The 21,338-nt window shown below is 46.3% G+C and overlaps 2 protein-coding genes across 29 annotated transcripts in view; both read left to right on the top strand.

The window, feature by feature from the left end:
- The first annotated feature begins 29 nt into the window (after window positions 1-29).
- NIFK (nucleolar protein interacting with the FHA domain of MKI67) lies at window positions 30-4,727 on the top strand. The gene is given in 7 exon segments (XM_030018016.2): window positions 30-214; window positions 303-428; window positions 1,307-1,415; window positions 2,123-2,334; window positions 3,038-3,118; window positions 4,365-4,515; window positions 4,518-4,727. Coding segments are annotated over 7 exon segments (867 nt in total). The 5' UTR covers window positions 30-64; the 3' UTR covers window positions 4,556-4,727.
- Window positions 4,728-12,653: 7,926 nt separating this feature from the next.
- CLASP1 (cytoplasmic linker associated protein 1) overlaps window positions 12,654-21,338 on the top strand; it is a 197,955-nt gene continuing 189,270 nt past the window's right edge. For 5 of the 28 annotated variants that reach the window (XM_041124198.1, XM_041124186.1, XM_041124188.1 and 2 more), the window contains exon 1: window positions 12,654-18,228. The gene's annotated coding sequence lies outside the window, so the exon portion shown is untranslated. The remainder of the gene's footprint in view (window positions 18,229-21,338) is intronic. The other 23 variants (XM_041124197.1, XM_041124196.1, XM_041124195.1 and 20 more) reach the window with 11 other exon arrangements.

Here is a 21,338-nt window from a genome sequence, read left to right as displayed (position 1 = left end):
TGCCGCCGCGCCAGACCGCGTGCGAGGGGAGTGACGCGCTTCCGGTGGCGGCGGTGAGCGCAGCATGGCGGCGGCGGCCGAGGCCGTGTCGGCGGAGGCGGCCGCGCCGGTACCGGCACCGGCACCGGCACCGTCGTTCCTGGCCTTGGAGCCGCGGCTGCAGCGCGAGTTCCAGCAGAAGGTGCAGCGGGTCCGCAACAACCGGGCGGCCAAGGTGAGCAGGGCCCTACCGGGGCGGGGGCGGCCCGGCCCGGCCTGGCCTTTCCGTGCCCGCCCTGACGCGGCCGCCTTGTGCCCCGCAGGAGGAGCTGACGCCGGGCGTGGTGTACGTGGGGCACCTCCCGCGGGGGCTCTGTGAGCCGCAGATGTACGAGTACTTCGAGCAGTTCGGGACGGTGAAGCGGCTCCGGCTCTCGAGGAGTAAGAAGGTAAAACCCCGGCCCGGCCCCGGGCGCTCGGTCTCCGCCGCTCGCCGGGAGACAGACCCGGGCGCGTCCGAACGTGCCCGTTTGCTCCCCGCTGCTGCCGCCGGGGCCGTGCCCGAGAGCCGACCGCCTTCGGCCGGGCGGTCCCCGCCTCTGAGGCGTCTTCCTCGCACATGCAGCCCGCGGGGTGGGTGCGCGGAGCGAGCTCCTCCCTCCGGAGCCGTCGGCGGCTCCGTGTGTCGTTGCCCCCCTGCCTGCTGCCCCGCCGTCGGGGAAAACCTCGTTGCAGTCTCGGGCGTGGGCGGAGGGGGGCACCGTGCTTGTCTCAAGACTTCCAAAGCGACTGTCGGGCAGGTGGACAGCGTGCGAGGCGTTCTCTGGACTGGACTGCAAATAGGCAGCTTCAGCGACGGTTAACGTAGCCCCTTTTTTCCCCGTAATTAGATATGCTTACGTGAGGAGCATTGCCAGAACACACTAATTCAAGGTAGAACGTGAAATGTCACGGAAGAGACTCTGTTTTAGCTTTCTTGTTGCTTTGTGCTCAACAAATTTAACTTTTTCTCATTTCTGGATTGATAATCGCGTTATAATGTTGCTATATAAGCTTCGTAACAACAGAACAGCAACGATGCAGGGCAGCTTTTTTTTTAACAAATAGGTATTGGTGAGCGGTTTGTTTCATATGCAAGTGTATAACTATGAGTAATGCCATACCAATTCAGGGCTAAATCTGGTGCTTTTCATGATTTCACTGAAATTTATGAAATTAGTCGTGTTTAGCTGAGAACAGGCTATGACTTCGGAAGCAAAAATAATTTTAATACAGTTCTTTGGTTATTGAAGCATTGTTTCAGATTTCTTTCTGTCGCTGCTTGCAGACTGGAGCTAGCAAAGGCTATGGATTTATAGAGTTCGAGTCCGATGACGTGGCTAAGATTGTTGCAGACACAATGAACAACTACCTGTTTTCTGAAAGACTGCTAAAGTGTAAGTATAAGCCGAAGGGTAAGTCCTCTAACGTGCAAAGGGAATTCATAGTTACTTTTGTGGGTTTTTTTGGACTGTTTGGAGAATCTTAGGTTTTTTTTACAAAGTTTTGTCCCAAAAGGGTTTTCTGTGAGGCTGAGCTTGTCTTCCTTTTCTTCATGTGTAAAGAACATCCTCAGCAGCCTTTTGGTCGCTACTGCTGTTTTTCTTCTAGGCTGATAATGCTGGTTGTGTAATCGCATAACATGAGGTCTGAGGGAGCAGTGGGGTTTGCTGTGGAAGCAGTTCCTTTAACGTGGAAATTCTTTGTCATTTGTAACTGTTGCAGCTCCTGTCTGTGTAGTTAGACATAAAGGGCTTTTTCGATTAAAAGATTAATTAAATGAGCGAGTTTCTCAGACATGGTGACAGTAACACTTGCTTTGTAAAGGATTATGAGCTATATATGCATCAACTTTTGAAAAACAAGTTTCTCTGTTTTCTGGGTGAAACTGAAAAAGCATTCTTTTCTTCCATCCATCCGTTATCAGTTCTCTTACTAAATGAGTGTTTGGTTACTTTGAATCCTCTGTGTTCATAAAATGCCATACTATTGCTCTCCTATAGCAGTGGATAATGTTATAATGAGAACCGAATCACATTATGTGAGTGTGTTTGGTGAGAAGAGTAGCTCTGCTATAACTTGATGTCATATGTTTATGATGCAGGTCAGTTCATATCTCCTGAAAGGGTCCATGAAAACCTCTTCAAAAACAGTGACAAAATATTTCGGAAGCCTTCTCAGCCAGCGGTCAGGCGGTACAATAGGATACGTTCACTTGTTCAGAAGGCAAAGATGACAAAGCGACTGCTGCGAAAGGAGAAACTTTTACGGAAGAGACTGGCTGAAAAGGGGTTCGATTACGACTTCCCAGGATTTGTAAGTTTGGCATCGCTTCAATGAGTGTTTTATGCACAACATGTTTCTAAGGTTGTGCTAAATACAAGAAAATCGTGTGTTTTGTGTGGAACTGGTAAAAGAGCTGGAGCACCAGGGAGACTTACCTCCTGGAAATTAGTGTAGTGCTGTTTCTGGATTGTGCTGTATGTACGTGTAGGTGTACTTTTAGAGAAGTAAATAAGTAACAGCAAAGGGAAGATGTTCCTTTTCTTCTGTTAGTGTAAACAGTTGGATATTCTGTGGTTTTCATGTTTGTCTGCAGATCACAGAAGAGTGACAGGGGCTTTGCCCAAGCCCTGTGGGGGGAGGCTTTGGCAGGGTAGGTATTTGAAGGCAGGTCCCAAGACTAGAGCTTCCATCCATTGACCCTGCCTATGTTAACCAAGCGTGTTGCTTGTTTGCAGAGTGCTTGGGTGAAGTAGTTGAATTTTAAGCAATACTGTGTAACGTGGCATTTTTTAAAAATGCACAGTAGCAGCTTTTTTTACGTTGCTTTGGGTGTTTTCATTCAAACCAGATCACCTCTGTGGCACTGTAAGTCATTTTATTAATTCAAACCTAATTGCTGTAGCAAAGATTTTGTAGTTATGAAGCAAACAAACCTAATAGACCGTTAAGTGACTGTTTGCATCTTCACACAAGGAAGTTTGTAGTGATCCACCTGATCTGTCTTGCTTCCTAGGCTGCACAGGAGCTTTCCATAAAGAGAAAAAAAGTTAAAACATCCAAGAAGTCAAAACTGAACATTTCTTTGAGCAGCCAGGTAAGACTGAACAGTCCTGGTGGTGCCCAGCACCACGCCCCACCGTTCACACTGGGGCAGATGTTTCAGGTCTGCAGCTGGTTTCTTTGTGTTAATTTCAGTACCCAGAACGTATTTGCTCGAGAGATTTTTATGCCAAAAGTAGCGCCTTTGAGACAGATTAACGCTCTTGAGCAGGGGAGGGTGGTTGGATCCTCCCAGTTCTTTCTCCTGTGGGAGTATTTAGGAGCAAAGGCTTCTGCTCAGCGTGTTGTAACTAGCAGTGCTTGTCCCAAGGTGCGTCCAGGCAGCAATGTATCTGCTGTCAGCCTCCGCTATGCAGCACTAACTGGAGGCTGGAGAAACACAGGGTGCTGGGGACAGTCACCTATACGCCACCTACACCTGTGCTTTAAGCCAGTACAAAATGATCTTGCTGGCATCCTCCTGTTGGTCTGCGCTACGTTGTAATACCAGCCTGTTTTGACAAAAAGGAAGTTGAACTGTTAATGCAGTCTAGTGCTGTCTCTCCTCATTTACACACTATACTGTCCCTCCTCCCTCGTGGTGTCCCGGGATGGTATTACAGTATTTTGAAAACTAAGGCCAGCTAAAACTAGCAGTAGGATGAAAGGAAAGCTTAGGCCATCAGGGCTGAGATTTGGGCACTGACAGTCTGAAAAGTCTGTCAGGTATTAACATTTCTGTTTCGTTTCATCGCTGTTGTGAGTTTGGTTTTGTTTGTTTTTTTTTTTTTAATGTTACTGGATTTACTTCTGATAATTGGGACAGGGCTGGTTGTGGGCAAGACAGGATAACTCATACATTCGGTCAACTGAGTTCTGAGAACTCACTGAGAGAATGAAGCTGGGATGTTTCAGCTCAGTTTTGGGCCTGAGTGTGGCATTTCTGTATGCCAGTCTCAAATACACTTTTTTTTTTTTTTAACCTGATTCTTTTCCTCTTGGCTTTCTTAGTGCTTTGAGTCAGGAAATACAAAGTTTAGAAAGAAAATGTGCATAATGATGTGTTAGAAAATGTGATTTAATTTACACTTGCCTTTCACATACACTTTTTTGAAGATGACACTTTTGTCTGAAGAAATACTGCCTACAAAAATAGCTAGTTATAACAAGAAAACAGTTTTCCCTGACATGGAAGTTCTGAAGGAGAGCTGGACTGAGGTGTCTTGTGGTACCACAGAGGCAGTGACAACTTTTCTCTGGCAGATGCTTTGCAATGAATCATGTTTTTCTGATCTCTTCAGGATCCTACTCCAGTCTGTACTCCAACAGTGCTCGAGCGCCGGAAAGCTTCTCAGGTGGATGACGACGCAGAGGACAATGAAATAACTCTCAGGCTGCCCCCTGCCACTGTTAAGAATGCTGTGCAGAGACCAAAGAAACAGCCAAGAAAAAGACCGAACCTGAGGAAACAGAAGTAGGCTTAGAATTTTGATGGCTGTAGCTGTGTTTTTCCTCAACTCAAAAACTGGCGAGGTAGAGCTTCTAGTGGTTCTGCTGCCCTGGCTCAGTTCGTCTTGACTAGACTGTTTCAGCGTTTCCTAGGCAAGGAATCTATTCACAAATCTGCAGGAGGTAGAAATAAACGGACGCCTGTAAAGTTGAAAGCAGATGACAGATGACCCTTTATTGCTGTGATGGGTTGACCCTGGCTGGATGCCAGGTGCCCACCAAAGCCGTTCTATCACTCGCCCTCCTCAGCTGGACAAGGGAGAGAAAATATAACAAAGAGCTTGTGGGTCAAGATAAGGACAGGAGAGATCACTCACCAATTACCGTCACGGGCAAAACAGACTCAGCTTGGGGAAATTAACTCAATTTATTACAAATCAACCAGAGTAGGGTAATGAGAAATAAAACCAAATCTCAGAACACCTTTCCTCCACCCCTCCCTTCTTCCTGGGCACAACTTCACTCCCGGATTCTCTACCAACCCCCCCCCAGCGGCGCAGGGGGACGGGGAATGGGGTTTACGGTCAGTTCATCACATGTTATTTTCTGCCGCTTCATCCTCCTCAGGGGGAGGACTCATCACACTCTTCCCCTGCTCCAGCGTGGGGTCCCACCCACGGGAGACAGTCCTCCACGAACTTCTCCAATGTGGGTCCTTCCCATGGGCTGCAGTTCTTCATGAACTGCTCCAGCATGGGTCCTTTCCATGGCGTGCAGTCCTGCAGGAGCACACTGCTCCAGCGTGGGTCCCCCACGGGGTCACAAGTCCTGCCAGAAAACCTGCTCTGTGGCCTCCTCTCTCCACAGATCCGCAGGTCCTGCCAGGAACCTGCTCCAGTGCGGGCTTCCCACGGGGTCACAGCCTCCTTCGGGAACCCACCTGCTCTGATGTGGGGTCCTCCACGGGCTGCAGGTGGATATCTGCTCCACCGTGGACCTCCATGGACTGCAGGGGGACAGCCTGCCTCACCACGGTCTTCACCACGGGCTGCAGGGGAATCTCTGCTCCGGCGCCTGGAGCATCTCGTCCCCCTCCTTCTTCACTGACCTTGGTGTCTGCAGGGCTGTTTCTCTTACATGTTCTCACTCCTCTCTCCGGCTGCCGTTTTCCGTCTGTCTCAACTTTTTTTTTTCCTTCTTAAAAATGTTATCACAGAGGCATTACCACTATCGCTGATGGGCTCGGCCTTGGCCGGTGGCAGGTCCGTCTTAGAGCCAGCTGGTATTGGCTCTCTCTGGAACACAGGGGAAGCTTCCAGCAGCTTCTTACAGAAGCCACCCGTGTAACCCCCCCCGCTACCAAAACCTTGCCACACAAACCCAATACAATTGCTAAAACACACACATATTTATAATCACATATTCTGCAAAGTCATTGTACACGCGCACAAGCATAGACTATGATTGGTTATACCATCTCTGTACACGCGCATAAACATAAGGCATAATTGGTTATACCAACTAAAACATGCAAAACTTGTCTTAGTCTAATTGGTCAAGATAAACTGCCGAATTGAGGTTCTTTGTGCCAAGTTCCCTTTATCGTGGATTGCGCACTTGTGTTCTTCTAATTGGCTTTATTATCATCTTTCTTCTTTTTTGTCTTCTTGTTTATTCCGTTCAAGGTCTTCTAAAGGTGTCTGGAATGCTCTTGTGACTGTTAGCTAAATATGTTCCCACAACTCCCCTTTTTTGTTTTTGTGCAAGCCAAGTTACATGAAATGCTTTTGCAATCATATGTTCAACTATTTTTATAATATATGGTACAATCATTACAACTGCTAATACTACAATTAGAATAACTAAGCCATGCATAAGCAAATCTTTTAATCATCCCATAATTCCCAAACTTGCTAGCTATCCACTTAACCCTGTGTCAGTTATCGTGAGCCTTTTTACTGTGAATCATATTGATATCGGGTGTTAGTAACGTAAGTCGTCCGAGGCTACATGGCCTCCTGTTAATTTTCAATGGAATTCCCCCCCACACTCTATCCCCACAAATTAAAAACGTCCCCGCAGGTAAAACAGCTGGAATAGAAAAAGAGCATGATATTCTGGAATAGATATAGTTACACCAAGCTGTAGCATTTCTATATACAAGCAAAATAGATAGCTTCTTGATGCGTTATGTTCGCCAAGGTTACCCATACATTCTGTTTTGGTTGGTGGATCATCCATTCTTCCCTTATGTGTGTCACCCATAACAGCGAGGAGGAGTCCTTTTAGGTTCAGTGTTTTTCCAAGGATGTAACGACTGTCCCAGGGTTTTACCCGCTTTGCTGGTACCCATCTTGTTCCGTGATCTGTAACAACACAAGCATAACCTCGTCCCCAGGTTATTAATTGAAATGGTCCTTCCCATACATTTTTCTCAACATTTTTAACCCTAACTTGAACATTGCTATTAATGTCAAACAAATCTCCTACCATGCCTTGCACATGTTTTACAATTGGTGGTACCCTTTTGCCATCTGTCAATCTCAAGTAATTCAACACATATACAACTTTGTTCAATCGTTCGTGAGGAGTAGCCATCTGCTCTCCCCCTTTTTGTTTTTGCAGTTGGCGTTTCAGAGTCTGATTCATGCGTTCTACAATTGCCTGGCCTGTAGGGGAATGTGGTATACCTGTGGTGTGTACAATAGCCCATTGACTAAAAAACTTTTGAGTTGGCTGTGCGATGTAGCATGGCCCATTGTCAGTTTTTATCTGAACTGGAATGCCGTGTGCTGCAAAAGCTGAACGCAGGTGTCGCTGGACGTGTCGACTTGCTTCTCCCGTCTGCGCTGTTGCCCATACAGCTGCAGAAAAACAATCCACAGACACATGGACATATTTCAATTTACCAAACTCAGGTACGTGTGTTACATCCATTTGCCACAATTGTAAAGAATGCAAACCTCGTGGATTTACGGCTCCAGGTGAATTTGTTCCCACAAGTTGTGTTGTCGCGCGGTTCACCGGCACGCTCTGCTGGCCGTTTCCCACCACAGGTGGTAGTGGAGAGCTATTATTATGATATTTAGAATGGCAAACACGAGCTGTATGGCCACCCTTCTGGCATCTTGCACAAACCTGAACTGGTGTTACAGTTTGTTGTCGATACTGCGAATGATTTTGTCTCGGTTTCCCTTTAGCCCGACATTGTGCTTTTAAATGACCAGGCTTTCCACAATTGTAACATTTTTTATCCCCTCTAAGTGCAACCGCAAACGCTTCTGCTAATGCAGTCGTTTGGAATGATGTAGTTCCAACCTTGTTACATGCCTCAACCATATCAACAAGGCTGGCATCTCTGGGTAATGCCATCAAAAGCTTTTTACAGTCAGCGTTTGCATTCTCTACTGCTAATTTTAGTGCCAAGGTATTCTGAGCCTCCACACTGGATACCTGTTTAGTTATTGCATCTCTTAGTCTGTCAGTGAAAGACACGTACAATTCCTGGGGACCCTGCTTAATCTGCGTGATCGACATAACATTTCTACCCTCTTCTGGCAGAGTCATCATTGCTTTAAACGCCATTAGTGAAGCAGTTCTCAAGGCCTCTATGGGAAACCTTGCTTGTAATCTTGGATCAGTAAATTTGCCAGTCCCAATAAGGTGATCCATCCCTATTGCCTTCATGGGGTCATCATTGGGTCTATCCAAATTTTTTATAGCAACTTCTTCACACAGTCCCCTCCATCTGTCTCTCCACAACATTTTCTGAGTTGGCTTTAATAGCATGCTGGCTAATTGATCGCAATCATACGGAGTCAAAAGTTGAGCTCTGAAAATATTGTCGAGCAGCGCTTCAGTGAAAGGAGCCGTCAGCCCATAATTATGGACTGACTTGCACACTTCTTTTATCAAATCCCATGAAAAGGGATTCCATTCATTTGGATCATTTGCCCTCACCATAACAGGATAAGCATGAGGAACGACCACTCCCTTGCTTGCTGCTTTCTTATGTATTTCTCTCCAGTAACTTCTTGGGTCACAGCCCAAATCTTCAGCTACATCGTAACTTGGCGGCGGTTTTTCTTTTTCTAAAGAAATATCGTCTCGGGGAGGTTCTGACCAGTTATCATCATTGTCAGGTAAAGGTGGATACAAACCCGTAGACAGCTTAATCGGGCGTATTTCCTTCTCAGGGTTTGGTGGTAGAATAGGTGGCGATGCCTTTTTTGGCTCCGGTGTATCTTTTACTGAACCATCCGGTAATGTCATTTTATGACTAGTACAGTCAGAGGGACAATGCGAACAAGATGACTCATTGGTATCGTGTCTGTCCTCATCGCCATTTACCGACACTGATACTTTTGGATTCAAAATCAAATTTGCCTTCGCTTCCACCTTTCTTTCTGCCCATAAGGATCGTATATTGTCAAAAAGCAACCGCCAAGTAATAACCAGGTCTTCAGCGTGTCGATCCCCTTTAGAGATCGCATCCCGTAATTTTGTTCCAATTTCTGCCCAAATGTCAGGCTTAAATGCAGTAGCCGTTTCAACAGGAGAGCCCTGAACTCGGCACCATTTCAATAACCCTCTCACGGAGGATTCAGTACATTGAATTCCTCTCTCAGAGAGTATATGGAGTAGGAGTCTGACTATTGCCCTTTCCTCCGAGGACAAGTTCTGCCCCATACTGCCCCTGGTTGCTCACCTTCCTCTCAGGTGTCTTCTTAGCCTAGGCTCAGCTTCCCTGCTTCGGTCCTGCCGACAGCAGTACCTCCAACCAGGGCTTCTCCTGCCGTGTCTTCTGCGCTCTCAGGGCCACACTGAGGTCACCATTTGCAGGAGGTAGAAATAAACGGACGCCTGTAAAGTTGAAAGCAGATGACAGATGACCCTTTATTGCTAAAACACACACATATTTATAATCACATATTCTGCAAAGTCATTGTACACGCGCACAAGCATAGACTATGATTGGTTATACCATCTCTGTACACGCGCATAAACATAAGACATAATTGGTTATACCAACTAAAACATGCAAAACTTGTCTCAGTCTAATTGGTCAAGATAAACTGCCGAATTGAGGTTTTTTGTGCCAAGTTCCCTTTATCGTGGATTGCGCACTTGTGTTCTTCTAATTGGCTTTATTATCATCTTTCTTCTTTTTTGTCTTCTTGTTTATTCCGTTCAAGGTCTTCTAAAGGCGTCTGGAATGCTCTTGTGACTGTTAGCTAAATATGTTCCCACAAAAATCCCCCCCCTCCTGCTTAGACATCAGGGGACCTATGGTCTTCTCTGTCTTTGAGGATGTTCTTGACTTTGTGCTCACAAGCACCTGTGCTGTGACACACCTACAGTCATGCCAGAACCTTCAGTTAATTCTGTATCTTGGCTCTATCACTCACTGTTTTGAAAGAAAATGTGAGGCTGTCCATTCAGAATTTGCTGATGCGGTCTGTATCTTACGTTTCTCATTAATGACAGGTTATAAAAAAAAAAATTAAACCATTTTACAACTGTGTTGGCTCTTTGTAGAGGTTCTTCTGTTTAACTGAATGTCTGTGTTTCGTTCGAGTTCTCACACAGTTACACAAATAGCAGGTGCGGGATTTTTTCCCCAAGGAAGACATACCTTGAATTTCATCTCCTGTTTGTGATCAGTCAAGATCTGCCTGTACTGTCCAGGGCAGAGGCAGAATACCACACTGCTTGAGCAAGCCAGTGCCTTTCAGCCTTGCTTTCAGCAGTGACTGGGAAACTCGGCCTTTGACAGGATGTGGAGTGGTTGCGGAGGAGGACTTGGAAGGGACTGGGATTAGGAAGGTGGTGAGAAGAGACGGAGGAAGATGGCTGAAGTCACTCACGTTCAAGATTCCCATTCCTTTCCCTATGCAGGCAAAAGATTTGTGTTTGAGAGTGTGGCCTACTGTGGAGGACGTAGGGTGACTGTTCTGTTGGCTGGTGGCTTAGCCAGAGTCACAGCTATGCTTTCATTCCTTGCGCGCTTGCGTGAAAGGCATTTCACGCTGCAGAGGTTCCAGGTGTGCACGTACTGACGTACTGCTTTACCTCTGGGCTGACCAGGCAAAGCTAACTTGGTAATTCTCTGGGGTTTGGTGTGCCATAATTGTGCTGTTGCCTGGTTCAGAAAGTGCTCGAGGACTTGCAAAGTGTGGCTGCTTTTAGGGGGACTTCTTGCTGAACTGTGGAGAGGAGCAAATGGTGAAAACTAGCTTATGTGCAGCTGTTCTCGGAGTGAGCAAGGCTTTTTGAGAAGATGCATCAGTAACCAGAGCAGTCTGGGTTGTATTAGGAGTTCTGTTGTCCTTTGGGCCCTGCAATATCTTGTCACTGTATTTTAGTTTCACTGCCTGCATGAAGCAAGGATATCTTCTGCTTCAGGGGGTGATAAGCACATCACAATATTGTGATAAGCCTCTGGGTGGGTGAGCCAGGAATGGGAAGGCAGGGTTTTGTTAACAGTAGTACAAGTTCAGAGAATTGAGTGTAGCTTTTTGTTGTGTGTCAAGATTTAGTCTTGTTGTGACATAGCCTGTCGTAGCTGACTGCAGATAGCCAGTCCCATTTGAAGATGCAGTTTGACTGTGCAATTGGAATTTGGATTATATTACAGATCTGAGACCTGAAGAAATTCCAGTTTGGGTTTTGTGGCATGCATTTAGTCTTGATCTTCTACTGTCTGAGATGAAACACTCTCTACTGCTGTTGGCTGTAGGTCAGGCTTGCCAGAAGGTTTCAGAGGAAAGTGCAGGTGATAATAACCGGCTGTTCAGGTAGGTGGCTGGCACTAGTGCCTTGGCTATTTTAAGACTCGGACTCCTGGTAGAGAAATCTGAACCATTGGCCTGGCTAATTCTGTCCTATCTGGCCTGATCACTTGAATAATCATGTGATCGTAATGACATTCTCTTGGTGACCCAAATTAGATCATTCTCCTTTGTCGCTCTAAACTGTTGGGGAAGCCACTTGGACGAGTGGGTCTATATCAAATGCTTGTCATCTTAGGCATGCTAGAGAAATCTGTTGACCAGCCCAATGGTCACTGACAGTCCCTGACTTTTAGTAGCAGTGTTGCTGTGTGCATCTGCAGGCTTTCTTCTCTGTGCATTATTTGATGTGAAACAGGTAGCGTTTACACCTCAAACCTGTGGAAAACACATCCTCAGCTAAGGTTTGAGATAAATGTGATCAGAGTGGTTGGCAGAAATTGCTTAACTGTTAGTGACTGACATGCAGCTCTGAAAAAAACTTTTCTACCTCGACTTCATACAGCAGAGAGCAGCAGAAGAGAAGCAAAATGCATCTGCCCAGAATGGACAGTTTTCTTTTAAAATCCATGTTCTTAACTTTGTGTTGTGCAAATAAGGATGGCTGTTGGGTAAAGAAGAACTGGAAATGTGGCTGCACTTTCTCCTGTCTGGAGCTGAATCTTTTGGGCGCAGTCTGACACCGGGGGGCAGCACACTTCAGCTGTGTGGGGACACGCTGCCCTCTGACAAACGCGGCACAACGTTTCCTGGGAAACGACCTCCCGGATTTAGAAAGAAGCCTGCCTAGTCCAGGTTGTTTGGAGTGACTGGCTACACTGGTGTGACTAACGCAACTCTAACATGATTTAAGAATATGGGAGAAACCTGGTATGGATCTTAATCAAATATGCCCATTTCCTTGGTGCTGCCACAAATACTCCTTCCAAGGCTGTTGAGTTAAAGCTGCTCTTAAGAAAACTTAGTTTATCTAAAGTTTTCTAAAGTAACCTCTCCAGTGTAGTTCACTGAAGCCTGAGCAGCTCTTTTCCTATGCTTCCCATTCCAACCCCATGGCCTGCATTTTGAACCTGGTGTTGCTTTCTTCCTGCTCTGCTTCTGTTACCGTGCTCCTCTCTGTGCCCTGTGTCCTGCCCCTGCCTGGAAGCCTGTGTCTGCTTGCTGCTTTCTTCTGTGTTTGACGCTGTGGCTTCTGTTCATGCTGCTTGCTGTGCCTGGGCTATCCTGTGGAGCTGCATGAGTTCCCAGGGACTTGGGCTTCTGCAGATCTCTTGAAAAGGTTTGTGCCTTTAAGCTAGCACCCTGCTTGCTCTCCATAAGACGTTCAAGAAAGCTGTGCTTACAATAAGGTTTGCTTCCTGCTGTAATTTTCCTTTCCCTTCCTTTTGTTTACTGGTCTTCCTTCAATTGAGATCAGCTTAGATGGCAAATCCAAAAAGCAAGGAAACAAAATTCTGTGCTGTTTGAGTAAAGCACAACAACAATACCCAGGCTACAGCAAGGAACTCTCAGCAAAAGGGTAGCTTTTCTTGGTGATAGCTTCTGTTTTTAGGCTGCCTGTGTTATTAATATACTGCTGTCCTGGGAGATGTACATAAGCAGAAATTCAGACACCTGATACTTGCCAAACATAGTTTCCGTAGCAGATGGACAGACGTGCTGTGTCATGAGTTATGCCTCAGTCCTTGCACTGATTTTTATTTCTCAGCTCTCCAGTCATTTGTTCGTTCATCTTGGACAAACACAAGCCTCCTGCCCACTGATTTTAGGGCAGGCTACGAGTTGTTTTTACTGGATGCTAGGAGTGTTGGGGCTTTGGTTTCAAGGCATAACTGGCAAGCTCTCTGCCTTTAATGGTGACTTTGTGGACCTGGTTTACTGAACACCTTATGTATGTTGTACCGTTTTCAAGCTTCAGAAACACTTAAGTGCTAGCAGAGTCTGCTAATTTACACTCATTTATTCTGATTTCTCTGTCTTGCTGGAAGGGGAACTGGGCTTAGGAGTGCGCAGCATTTCCCAGCACGTGAAGCACTGGAAGTAAAAGAGGAATGGGATGGGGGGAGGCAGGGATGAGAAAGGCAGAATTGGCTGCAAAATAGAGGGGAGAAAGGAATGATGAAGCCAAAGCTCACCTTTAGAGAAAAAGGCATTGGTGAATTTGGCAGTGTTAGTCTGCTCTAAATTAAAGATGCAGTTTGATGGTTTTCTTACTTGTTTTGTCTGTTAGATGTGTTGTTAGATGCCCAGGCTGCACAGTGCGTCAGGAGTGTGCTGCGAACCATTGTCCAAGTGTCAGTGCTTGCTTGTGGGCCCTGAGTGGAAGAGGAGAGCAGGCTGGGCAAGCGACACTTGCTCTTGCCAGTAACAAGCCTGTTTGCTTGCATACCTGGCTTTTAAAATGGCTGCAGCCCCAAGGAGCAAGACTAAAACCTGTCTGCAAATGGCTCAGGGTGCAAGGGAGGACTTGTGTGTGGCTCTGAGGGGTGATGTCCTCTTGTCTCCGAGTAAAGCACCAGTGAGACAGAGGGTAGCTCTAGCAAATTCCTCCTCTCCCAACTTTCCCTTCAGAGTGCTGGGCTGTTTGGTTCTCGCTTTGCCTGTGCCACGCAGCCGGCCAGGGTAGTGCTGTGATGTGTGAGGTGCTGTGCACATCCCTGCCCTGGGCAGGGTGTTGCAGGTGAAAGCCGGACAAGCGGATAACAGGAGTGCAGTGGATGTGATCGCTGTCAGGTGTTTTCCAGGAATACCCACAAGTCCTTCTCTGGGACCAGACCTCTTCATTGTCCAAGATGCTGTTCAAACACATCCTGTTTTCCAGAGTTTACAATGTAACCCCCAAAGCCTTGAAACATCCAACTCCAGGCAGCAATAATCTGCACGTTCTTGGCCAGGGATACCCGGGAGATGTCGGGGAGGGCTGTTCCGTGTGTCAGGCTGCTGCCTGGCACCACTAATCCAGGCACATCCCTCCCTGCCCAAGGCCAGCAGCTGTCAGAGCGAGCTGAGGAAATAGTTAACTGCATGAGTGAGAATTGCTAAAGTGAAACATTTTCTCCCATGCAGGGTGCAGTGAGGCCTCTCATCACTTCTCCTACCAGCATTAATTAAGCATATGGCAGGGACAGAGATGCTGGCTGTCCTGGGAGGCTTGGACTGGTTGCACACCTGAGTGTCTGTGGCCAGTAACTATGTGGTTCTCCTGTGCTGGGAAAGGGTAAGCTACAGAGAAGCTTCTACACAAGTCTTAGCTCCGGTCAGGGGAGAAAATGCTGCTTTATAATTGTCTTCAAATGTGGTGCTGAAGAGAGCAGGCAGGATTGTGAGGACGAATGCTGCAGGACTTTGGGACAGCAAGATGGGTGTCTGCATTGAGCCGTGGGCACTGGGGTCGCCTCCTTTCTGTGGCTGCATGTTCAGCCCTGCACTTGACCCATCATTTGGGAGTCTAGGGCCTGGCCTGGATTTGAAACTTGTTGTTTTAAAGAACAGGGAGGAGAAAAACAAATAAAACTGGTTTTTAGCATAGTGAGTCTGGAAAGTCCTGTTTTTTTCAGTGCATTTTTCCAGTGCTGACTGAGACAGAGGGCTTGGTGAGCAGGTACAGATGTGGAAATCAGGCTGCTCTCTCTGCGGGTTGGCATTGCTGCCAGTTTACCGCAAGTGCTTGCACAGCCCCCCAGCTTGCATGTGTATTGGTTTCTTTAAAATGAGCAGGGAAGTAGAGTTACTTCTGTCAGGGTAGCTTTGCAAGGCTGAAAGTGTTGCACCATTTTGAGAGTGAAGGCAGTACCTTGCCTCTCCGTCTTGCTTGCTGAGTGTACTCAGAGTTACTGTTTCTCGCCAGCATGCCCTGCAGAAGGCAGTTGTGCGGTGGGGAGCGAGCAGGGGCCTGTGCCAGTTGCGCAGCAGCAGCACAGCTGCTTTGTCACCTGCAGGACTTTTACTTCTGTTGATGTGAGAGCTGGAAGGGATCCAGTAGGACTTTCAGGTGCTGGGTTGCGTTGCAGGTCTGCCTGTTAGAAGGGCTGGGTCCATCTGCCCAGAAGCAATGGGCAGAGGAAATGTAAGATAAATCTATAAGGCTTTTCCCTCAGCTATCCCACACAAAGACATGATGTTTGTGGTTTATTAGCTGGACAATGCTTAAAGTGCATTCTATTGAATTGTATCCTGAAAAACAAACCATCCATGTTTGGAGCTGCTGGAGCTGCCAGAGCTTTGAGACTGGGCTGGGAGGAGCTATGCAAGTGCAAAGCACTAGTTTCAGAGGCAGTGTGGATTCTCCTAAGGCAAACCTGTCCGTTGGTGTAACGTCAATGCAGCCACATCAGATGAATCACAGCCCAAGTTTTTATCCTGAGAACTGCTAGCTCAGCTTTTTTTCCCCATCGGCTCATAATTTTACAAGATGAAATCCTGCCATGTTAATATGTAGTATAGATTCAGTCAGTTGTTAAGAACCATTTGGAGTCGGTGATTTGGACAATCGGTGTTGAGTGGGCTGCCGGTATGTTTGCTGTGTTGCTGTTCAGTGTCAGCCTTCCCGTTGCATTTTGTAAGAGCTTCCATTAATTTCAGTAGAAATCTGCATTTGGGGTGAAGGGTGACCTAATCTTTAAAAAGGATCTTAATCCACTTAGCCTCTCTTGCAAAGCTCAGCATTTTTTCCTTGTCAGGAGCAGACTGCATTCCTAACCTTGATGTGTCACTTTCCAGTTGGCTTAATATTTGGGTGAGGATAAAAAGGAAATGTTTTTCAAAGATTAAAAGAATCCATGCTGCTAAGGTATGTGGATGTGTGATGTGCAAGTTTAAAAAAAAAAAAAAAAAGAGATGTGAGCATAGTTGTAACTGTTTGGGTGGTGGAAAAAAGATAAAATAACCCAGATAACTATATAAAATAACAGCAGATGACTATAGAGAACAAGCACAGGAAGAGGTAAATCCATCTGAAAGAGTGTAAATGGGGAATTATGAAGGAAGAGGAAATGGGACTGAAATGTTTAATGTAAATTTAAGTGCAAGGCAAAAATAGGACTCCTGTTAGTTTGACCTGTAAAGTCTCTTCTCAGAGTCCTGGGGGGGCAGCCAGGAAAAATACGGTTTCTGATGCAAATACAAGACCTCATGCCTATGTCTCATTATGACTAGAGATCTTCTAGGCTACTGCATTAAACCTAGCTTGGGTCAGAAAGGGTGGAAAGCTGTTGCCAGTAGCCTGTGTTCAGTTTTGGGGGGTTTCTGCTCAGCCTCCAGTCACAATGCCACAATTAACACTAATTGGTACCTTCCTTGATGTTTTGGCCAGAGAGAATGAACTGTCTGTCTGTCCCCTGCCTCCCTGGAGGCAGTCACTCCAGGTCAGAGCAAGAGGCCCGTGGGGATGTCGCATGGCTCACAGGACTTTCGTGCCAACAGGAAATCTCGAATCAAACCCAATTCACACTGCATGAGGACTACTTGCTTTGTATGTGGTGTTTCTCTCTGGGTGGCCAAATTTCGGCAAGGAGTGAACACAGGCAGACGTGCCCATGTGCACACGATGAACCTTGAAGCCATTTGCTCACTTCCCTTTAATCAAAACCTTCTGCTTTTGCATTTTCTTTTCTGTTTGGTGACCGAAGCGAAGCTTCATGTGCCTTCACGTGGGAGTTAAAGTGGGTCAGCGGGCTGCTTTGTTTGTGGCAGCTCTCACGTGGAAAAAGCCCGATGCAAAACGCTGAGGCTTGGCAGGAAAGTGCCAATTAAAGATAGCAGTTCAGGAGCATATTGTCTGAGCTGAAAGTGCTCGAATCTGGGGCTGTGACAACTGTCATGTGCAAAGGAAAGAACGAGGAATTATTAAATTTAATGTTGATGTGAGGTAGCTAGTGCTTTCCCTGTTTCAAGTGTTGGCTCTCACGCAGTGTGGAGAAGGAGTTCGTTCCCTGTTTCACAGGTAAGGTAAGTGAGGGGTAGAGGAGGTGAGTCACACAGGGAGCCCATGCCAGAGCAGGATCAACAGCACTCAGCAGCTGGGTACTTGGGCTTCACCTCACGTTGGCCCATGTTAGTTATCTTTGTGCCAGGAGCAATCCAGCCTTCTCCTTAGCACTGCACAAGTCTGTTCAGGTGACGTGTGCGGGAGATGTCAGGGCCAGGAGATGGCAGAGGGAGAGATGCAGTGCTACATCGAGTCAAGTGAAGTTGTTCTCCCCCTTAGTCATGCAAGTAGTCAACTTGGGACAGCACATAAAGGAGATGTGGCTTTCTAAGTCTGCATGGCAGTGTGCTTAGCTCCAGGGAAGCAACCCAGGGACATCCAGGCTTTGACACTGCTACCTCTGCTGTCATGGGCAACTACATCATCATACTGTCATTCATAAATGAATACATTTCTCCTTGGAGCACTAGGCCCTCAGATTCCTGAGCAGACATTTTGCAAAAGGGCCCTGAAGGAAAGGGGAGGAGCAGGTCACTTGGGTATAGCCAGTGTTTCTACTGAAATAGAGACTCTCTCCCTCCCAATCCATCCCTCTGCTCCCCACTAGTTCTGTTTTATTGGTGTGTTTTTGTTTGAAAGAGCAGTGTTGGTAAATGAAAGCTAGAATATCTGTACATTCCGTTATTTTAAAAAAGCTTTCTGGCTTTACTTTGCCTTTCCTTACAGCTTTCTGTGCCCTCACTGCAGATGACCGTAACCTGATCTCCTGTTTCATCTTGCAAATGGACTGTGCTTTATTTTGCACGTGTATAGGCACATACCTCCTACTCATGACAAACCAGACCTTTCTCAACAAGCAGGGAACAGTGTACTTTGCAGGTGGAGTGATTAAAGAGATATGTGCTGCTTCACTGGGAACAGTATCCTCTCAGGAGACAGATGTTCCTACCTTTCTGCTGCACTAGTCCTGCCTGTGCTGGCGATCCACGTGCAAGATAGGTAAGTAAATGCAGATCTTTCAGAAATGAGAGCATGGTAAGAAGTACCTTTATTTAGGTACGTTATTTATAAGGGTAACGCAAAATGCCTGCTGTTACACCACTGGTAGTGAAGTCCTTGTCATGCGCTCATGTGTGATGGTAGCAGCTCCTCCAGTAATTACTGCTGTTCCCTTCATTTAGAGCGTCCTTTCTGCACCCCAGGATGAATCCCCAAGGACTGGTTAGAAATAGCACAGTCGTTACCTAACAATGATTTTGGAAAGCTGAGGTGTCTGCAGATTTGATTCCATCCAGAAACTTGGATCTGGTATCCGGACGTGCCTTCGTGGTGGGTTTCCATTGAGAACTGTCATAGGCAACGGAGGCACCAGTCTGTTGTAGATGGTGCTAGAACTAATGCAGATTGTGAAAGTTGATGGACTGCACAGTATAACCCAGAGCCTCCTCTGAGCAGAATTAAAGAATACTGAGATGATGTGAGACTCTAAAAGAAAGCTAAAAAAAAAAAAAAATTCCATGAAAGGACAGTGTTCTATTAGAGAAAGCAGGCTGAAGTGTGCAATATAGTGTGTGATATGGTGCAATACTATAGGCAGTAGCGACTAATTTTAAGAAACCTAAAGGGCAAGAATCAGAACAGTGCCTTTACCACCTACTTTTAAACAGTTTGAAGAAAACCTGCAGGTTACAATGTATTTTAGACTTCTGTTCCTAATGAAAATGAGGCTTACCTGATCGGTCTGTCTGTCTGTCTACGTCTCTTCAGCTGTCAGGCTAGCCCCCCTCCTTTTTTCCTTCTCAACATTTAGGGAGGAGAAAAGAATCTCAAGTTTCATGAGAACTGGAGGAGAGACATAATCATTGCCAGCCTCAGGGGAAGGCAGGAGGGAGCTCAGGCACGGTGTGATTCCTTTGGCAGCAGCCTGCCGGTCAATCTGCACATGTACACAGCCCTGGACTAACCGCACCTCGTGCTGCTGCCTGTGTCTCCTTAGAGGGGAGTGTCACAGGACACACAAAGGAAGGTAGGGCTGCTGAGAGAGCAAGGCGGATTAGAGGGACAAAGAACACAGATCTGTAGGAAACCAGGCATCATTAGTGCTGCTGCTGATGGAGCAATTTGATGATCTTAAAAATATAGACATAAACTGTTCTATAAGTCTCTGCAGGGAGCCAAGGAAATGGTCATGTAATAACAGAAAAAAATCAAAACATTAGAGCTGATTAAATGACAGAGAAATTAATTTCTGTGCAGAGACTCTACCTGTTCTACAATAAAAATGTGAAGAAAGTACACAAAGACCGTGGCCACAGTCTGTCTGTTAATTTCACAGTGAGGAAGCTTCTAAGTTTTGTGCATTGTCACCTGAAGTCTTGCAACAAAAGAGGAAATAAAAATTACATTTTCTGTGCAAGTTTTTTCAAGGAGGGGGAAAAAAAAAAGTATTTAAAAACCAAGCCACCAGCATCTGTCAGCATTTCTTTATGAAGCTTTAGACTGCCAAACAGTGACCTTAAAATCACCAGAAGTAAGAATCTATGAAAAAAAGGGCAAACACCCAATTATATCAGAAGGTAGTATTGAGAGATTTCCAAGGTAAATGCCTCTTTATTGTAACACTGAAGAGAATGAATTCACAGCAAATGTGTGATACACAATTACTGATTTCTTACTAAAGCTAAGTGAAATATTGCTCATCATAACTCGGCTAACTTAGAACTGTTTGTTCATTTTTATCTCATTTTCTTGCTCAAAATGGAATGTGATGGTATTTTAGGTAGCAGAGAGGGAACTGTCTAGACTCTCCGAGAAAACTTTGCCTGTAGTTCTAACAGATTCAGCTGAAGTGGAATGATCAGTGCTTTATTAACGCACTGATGATCCTACCCTGTCATCAGCTGCTGTTAGGAGACTGCAAAATGAGAGAAGGGCAAATGACTGGAGTCCTGGTTGCAGAACTGCCCAACTAGGGAGGGAGAGCATTCAGCACAGGGGCTGTCCCTCCTCTGAGCACATATGGATAGTAATGTGGGGACAGGAAAACCACAGTAGGTAAAGCAGAGCTGTTGTGTCTCTACTGTGGGTAGTACTTAGCCAGTTAGGGCTCTCAGGAGATTAGCTACTGCCTGGGGGGTGAGAACCACAGTAATTTCTAAAGCTGGTTTGTAATTACCTGCTTTCAGTTTACACAGAGCTGGCATCCTGTTAAGCACTAATATCCCCAGCTTTCTCTTGACATCTGTGCAGCCTGTTCCACTTTTTACGTTCAACCTATGCCGATTCCTTCATGCAAAGCAGCAGTTATGAATTGCTCTGGAACCTGATGGTGGAAAAAACCAAATTAGCAAATTCAGTGTTATTTGGAGGGGGCTTGCCAAAAGCCATTCCTGTGCCAAAACCGTAAGCCATGAAGAAGGGCATTATTATTTCAAGAAGTTATGACTGAAAAGGAACTATTTCCTCCACATGAACTGTTTTGATGGCTGAGACTACGGACTTGTTGGAAATCACAATGTTACACCACCTTATGGGGGTCAGCTGCTTTCTGCAGCTCAGAGGATGAGGACAGCTGGCAGTGCTTGAGGTGAAACCAAGGTTCCCTACAACCAACATGAGAGAAGCAGACCTAAGCCTAGGGAAGAAGATGGTCAAACATGTCTTGGTAAAGATCCTATGCACAGGGAGTTTGTTTCCTGTTTTCACCTCAGTCATATTGGAGGAGTGCTGCAACTCATTCTGTTTAGGAGAAAGAATTAGTTGCTTTTAAACGCAGCTTTTTAACTACTAAGACTGCACAAAACTCAGTTTCCCTCAATAGGGAATCATTAGAAGGAGGGGCTGTGCACTGACAGGCCGCTTCAGGCTTCTTTCCACACGGCGGCACTTAGCCCCCACGCTCTCCTTGCCCAACATCAGGAATTCCTCTCAAAAGATCGAAGCTTCTCACAAGTTGGGCCCACCAGCCAGGAGCAGTGTACTCCCTGAAGCCTTCTGCTGGGGCAGATCAGTCGGGACGCGGTTTTGAGCCTCCCCTTGCCCCGCTATGCCTAGAAAAACGTTTGTCTGCCTTCTCACAGCAAACCGCCCGGCGGCCCCGGCAGCCCCAA

This window comes from Aquila chrysaetos, chromosome 6, assembly GCF_900496995.4.
Source record: "Aquila chrysaetos chrysaetos chromosome 6, bAquChr1.4, whole genome shotgun sequence".
NCBI classification, from domain to species: domain Eukaryota; kingdom Metazoa; phylum Chordata; class Aves; order Accipitriformes; family Accipitridae; genus Aquila; species Aquila chrysaetos.
This window is presented reverse-complemented; position numbering and strand designations above follow the sequence as displayed.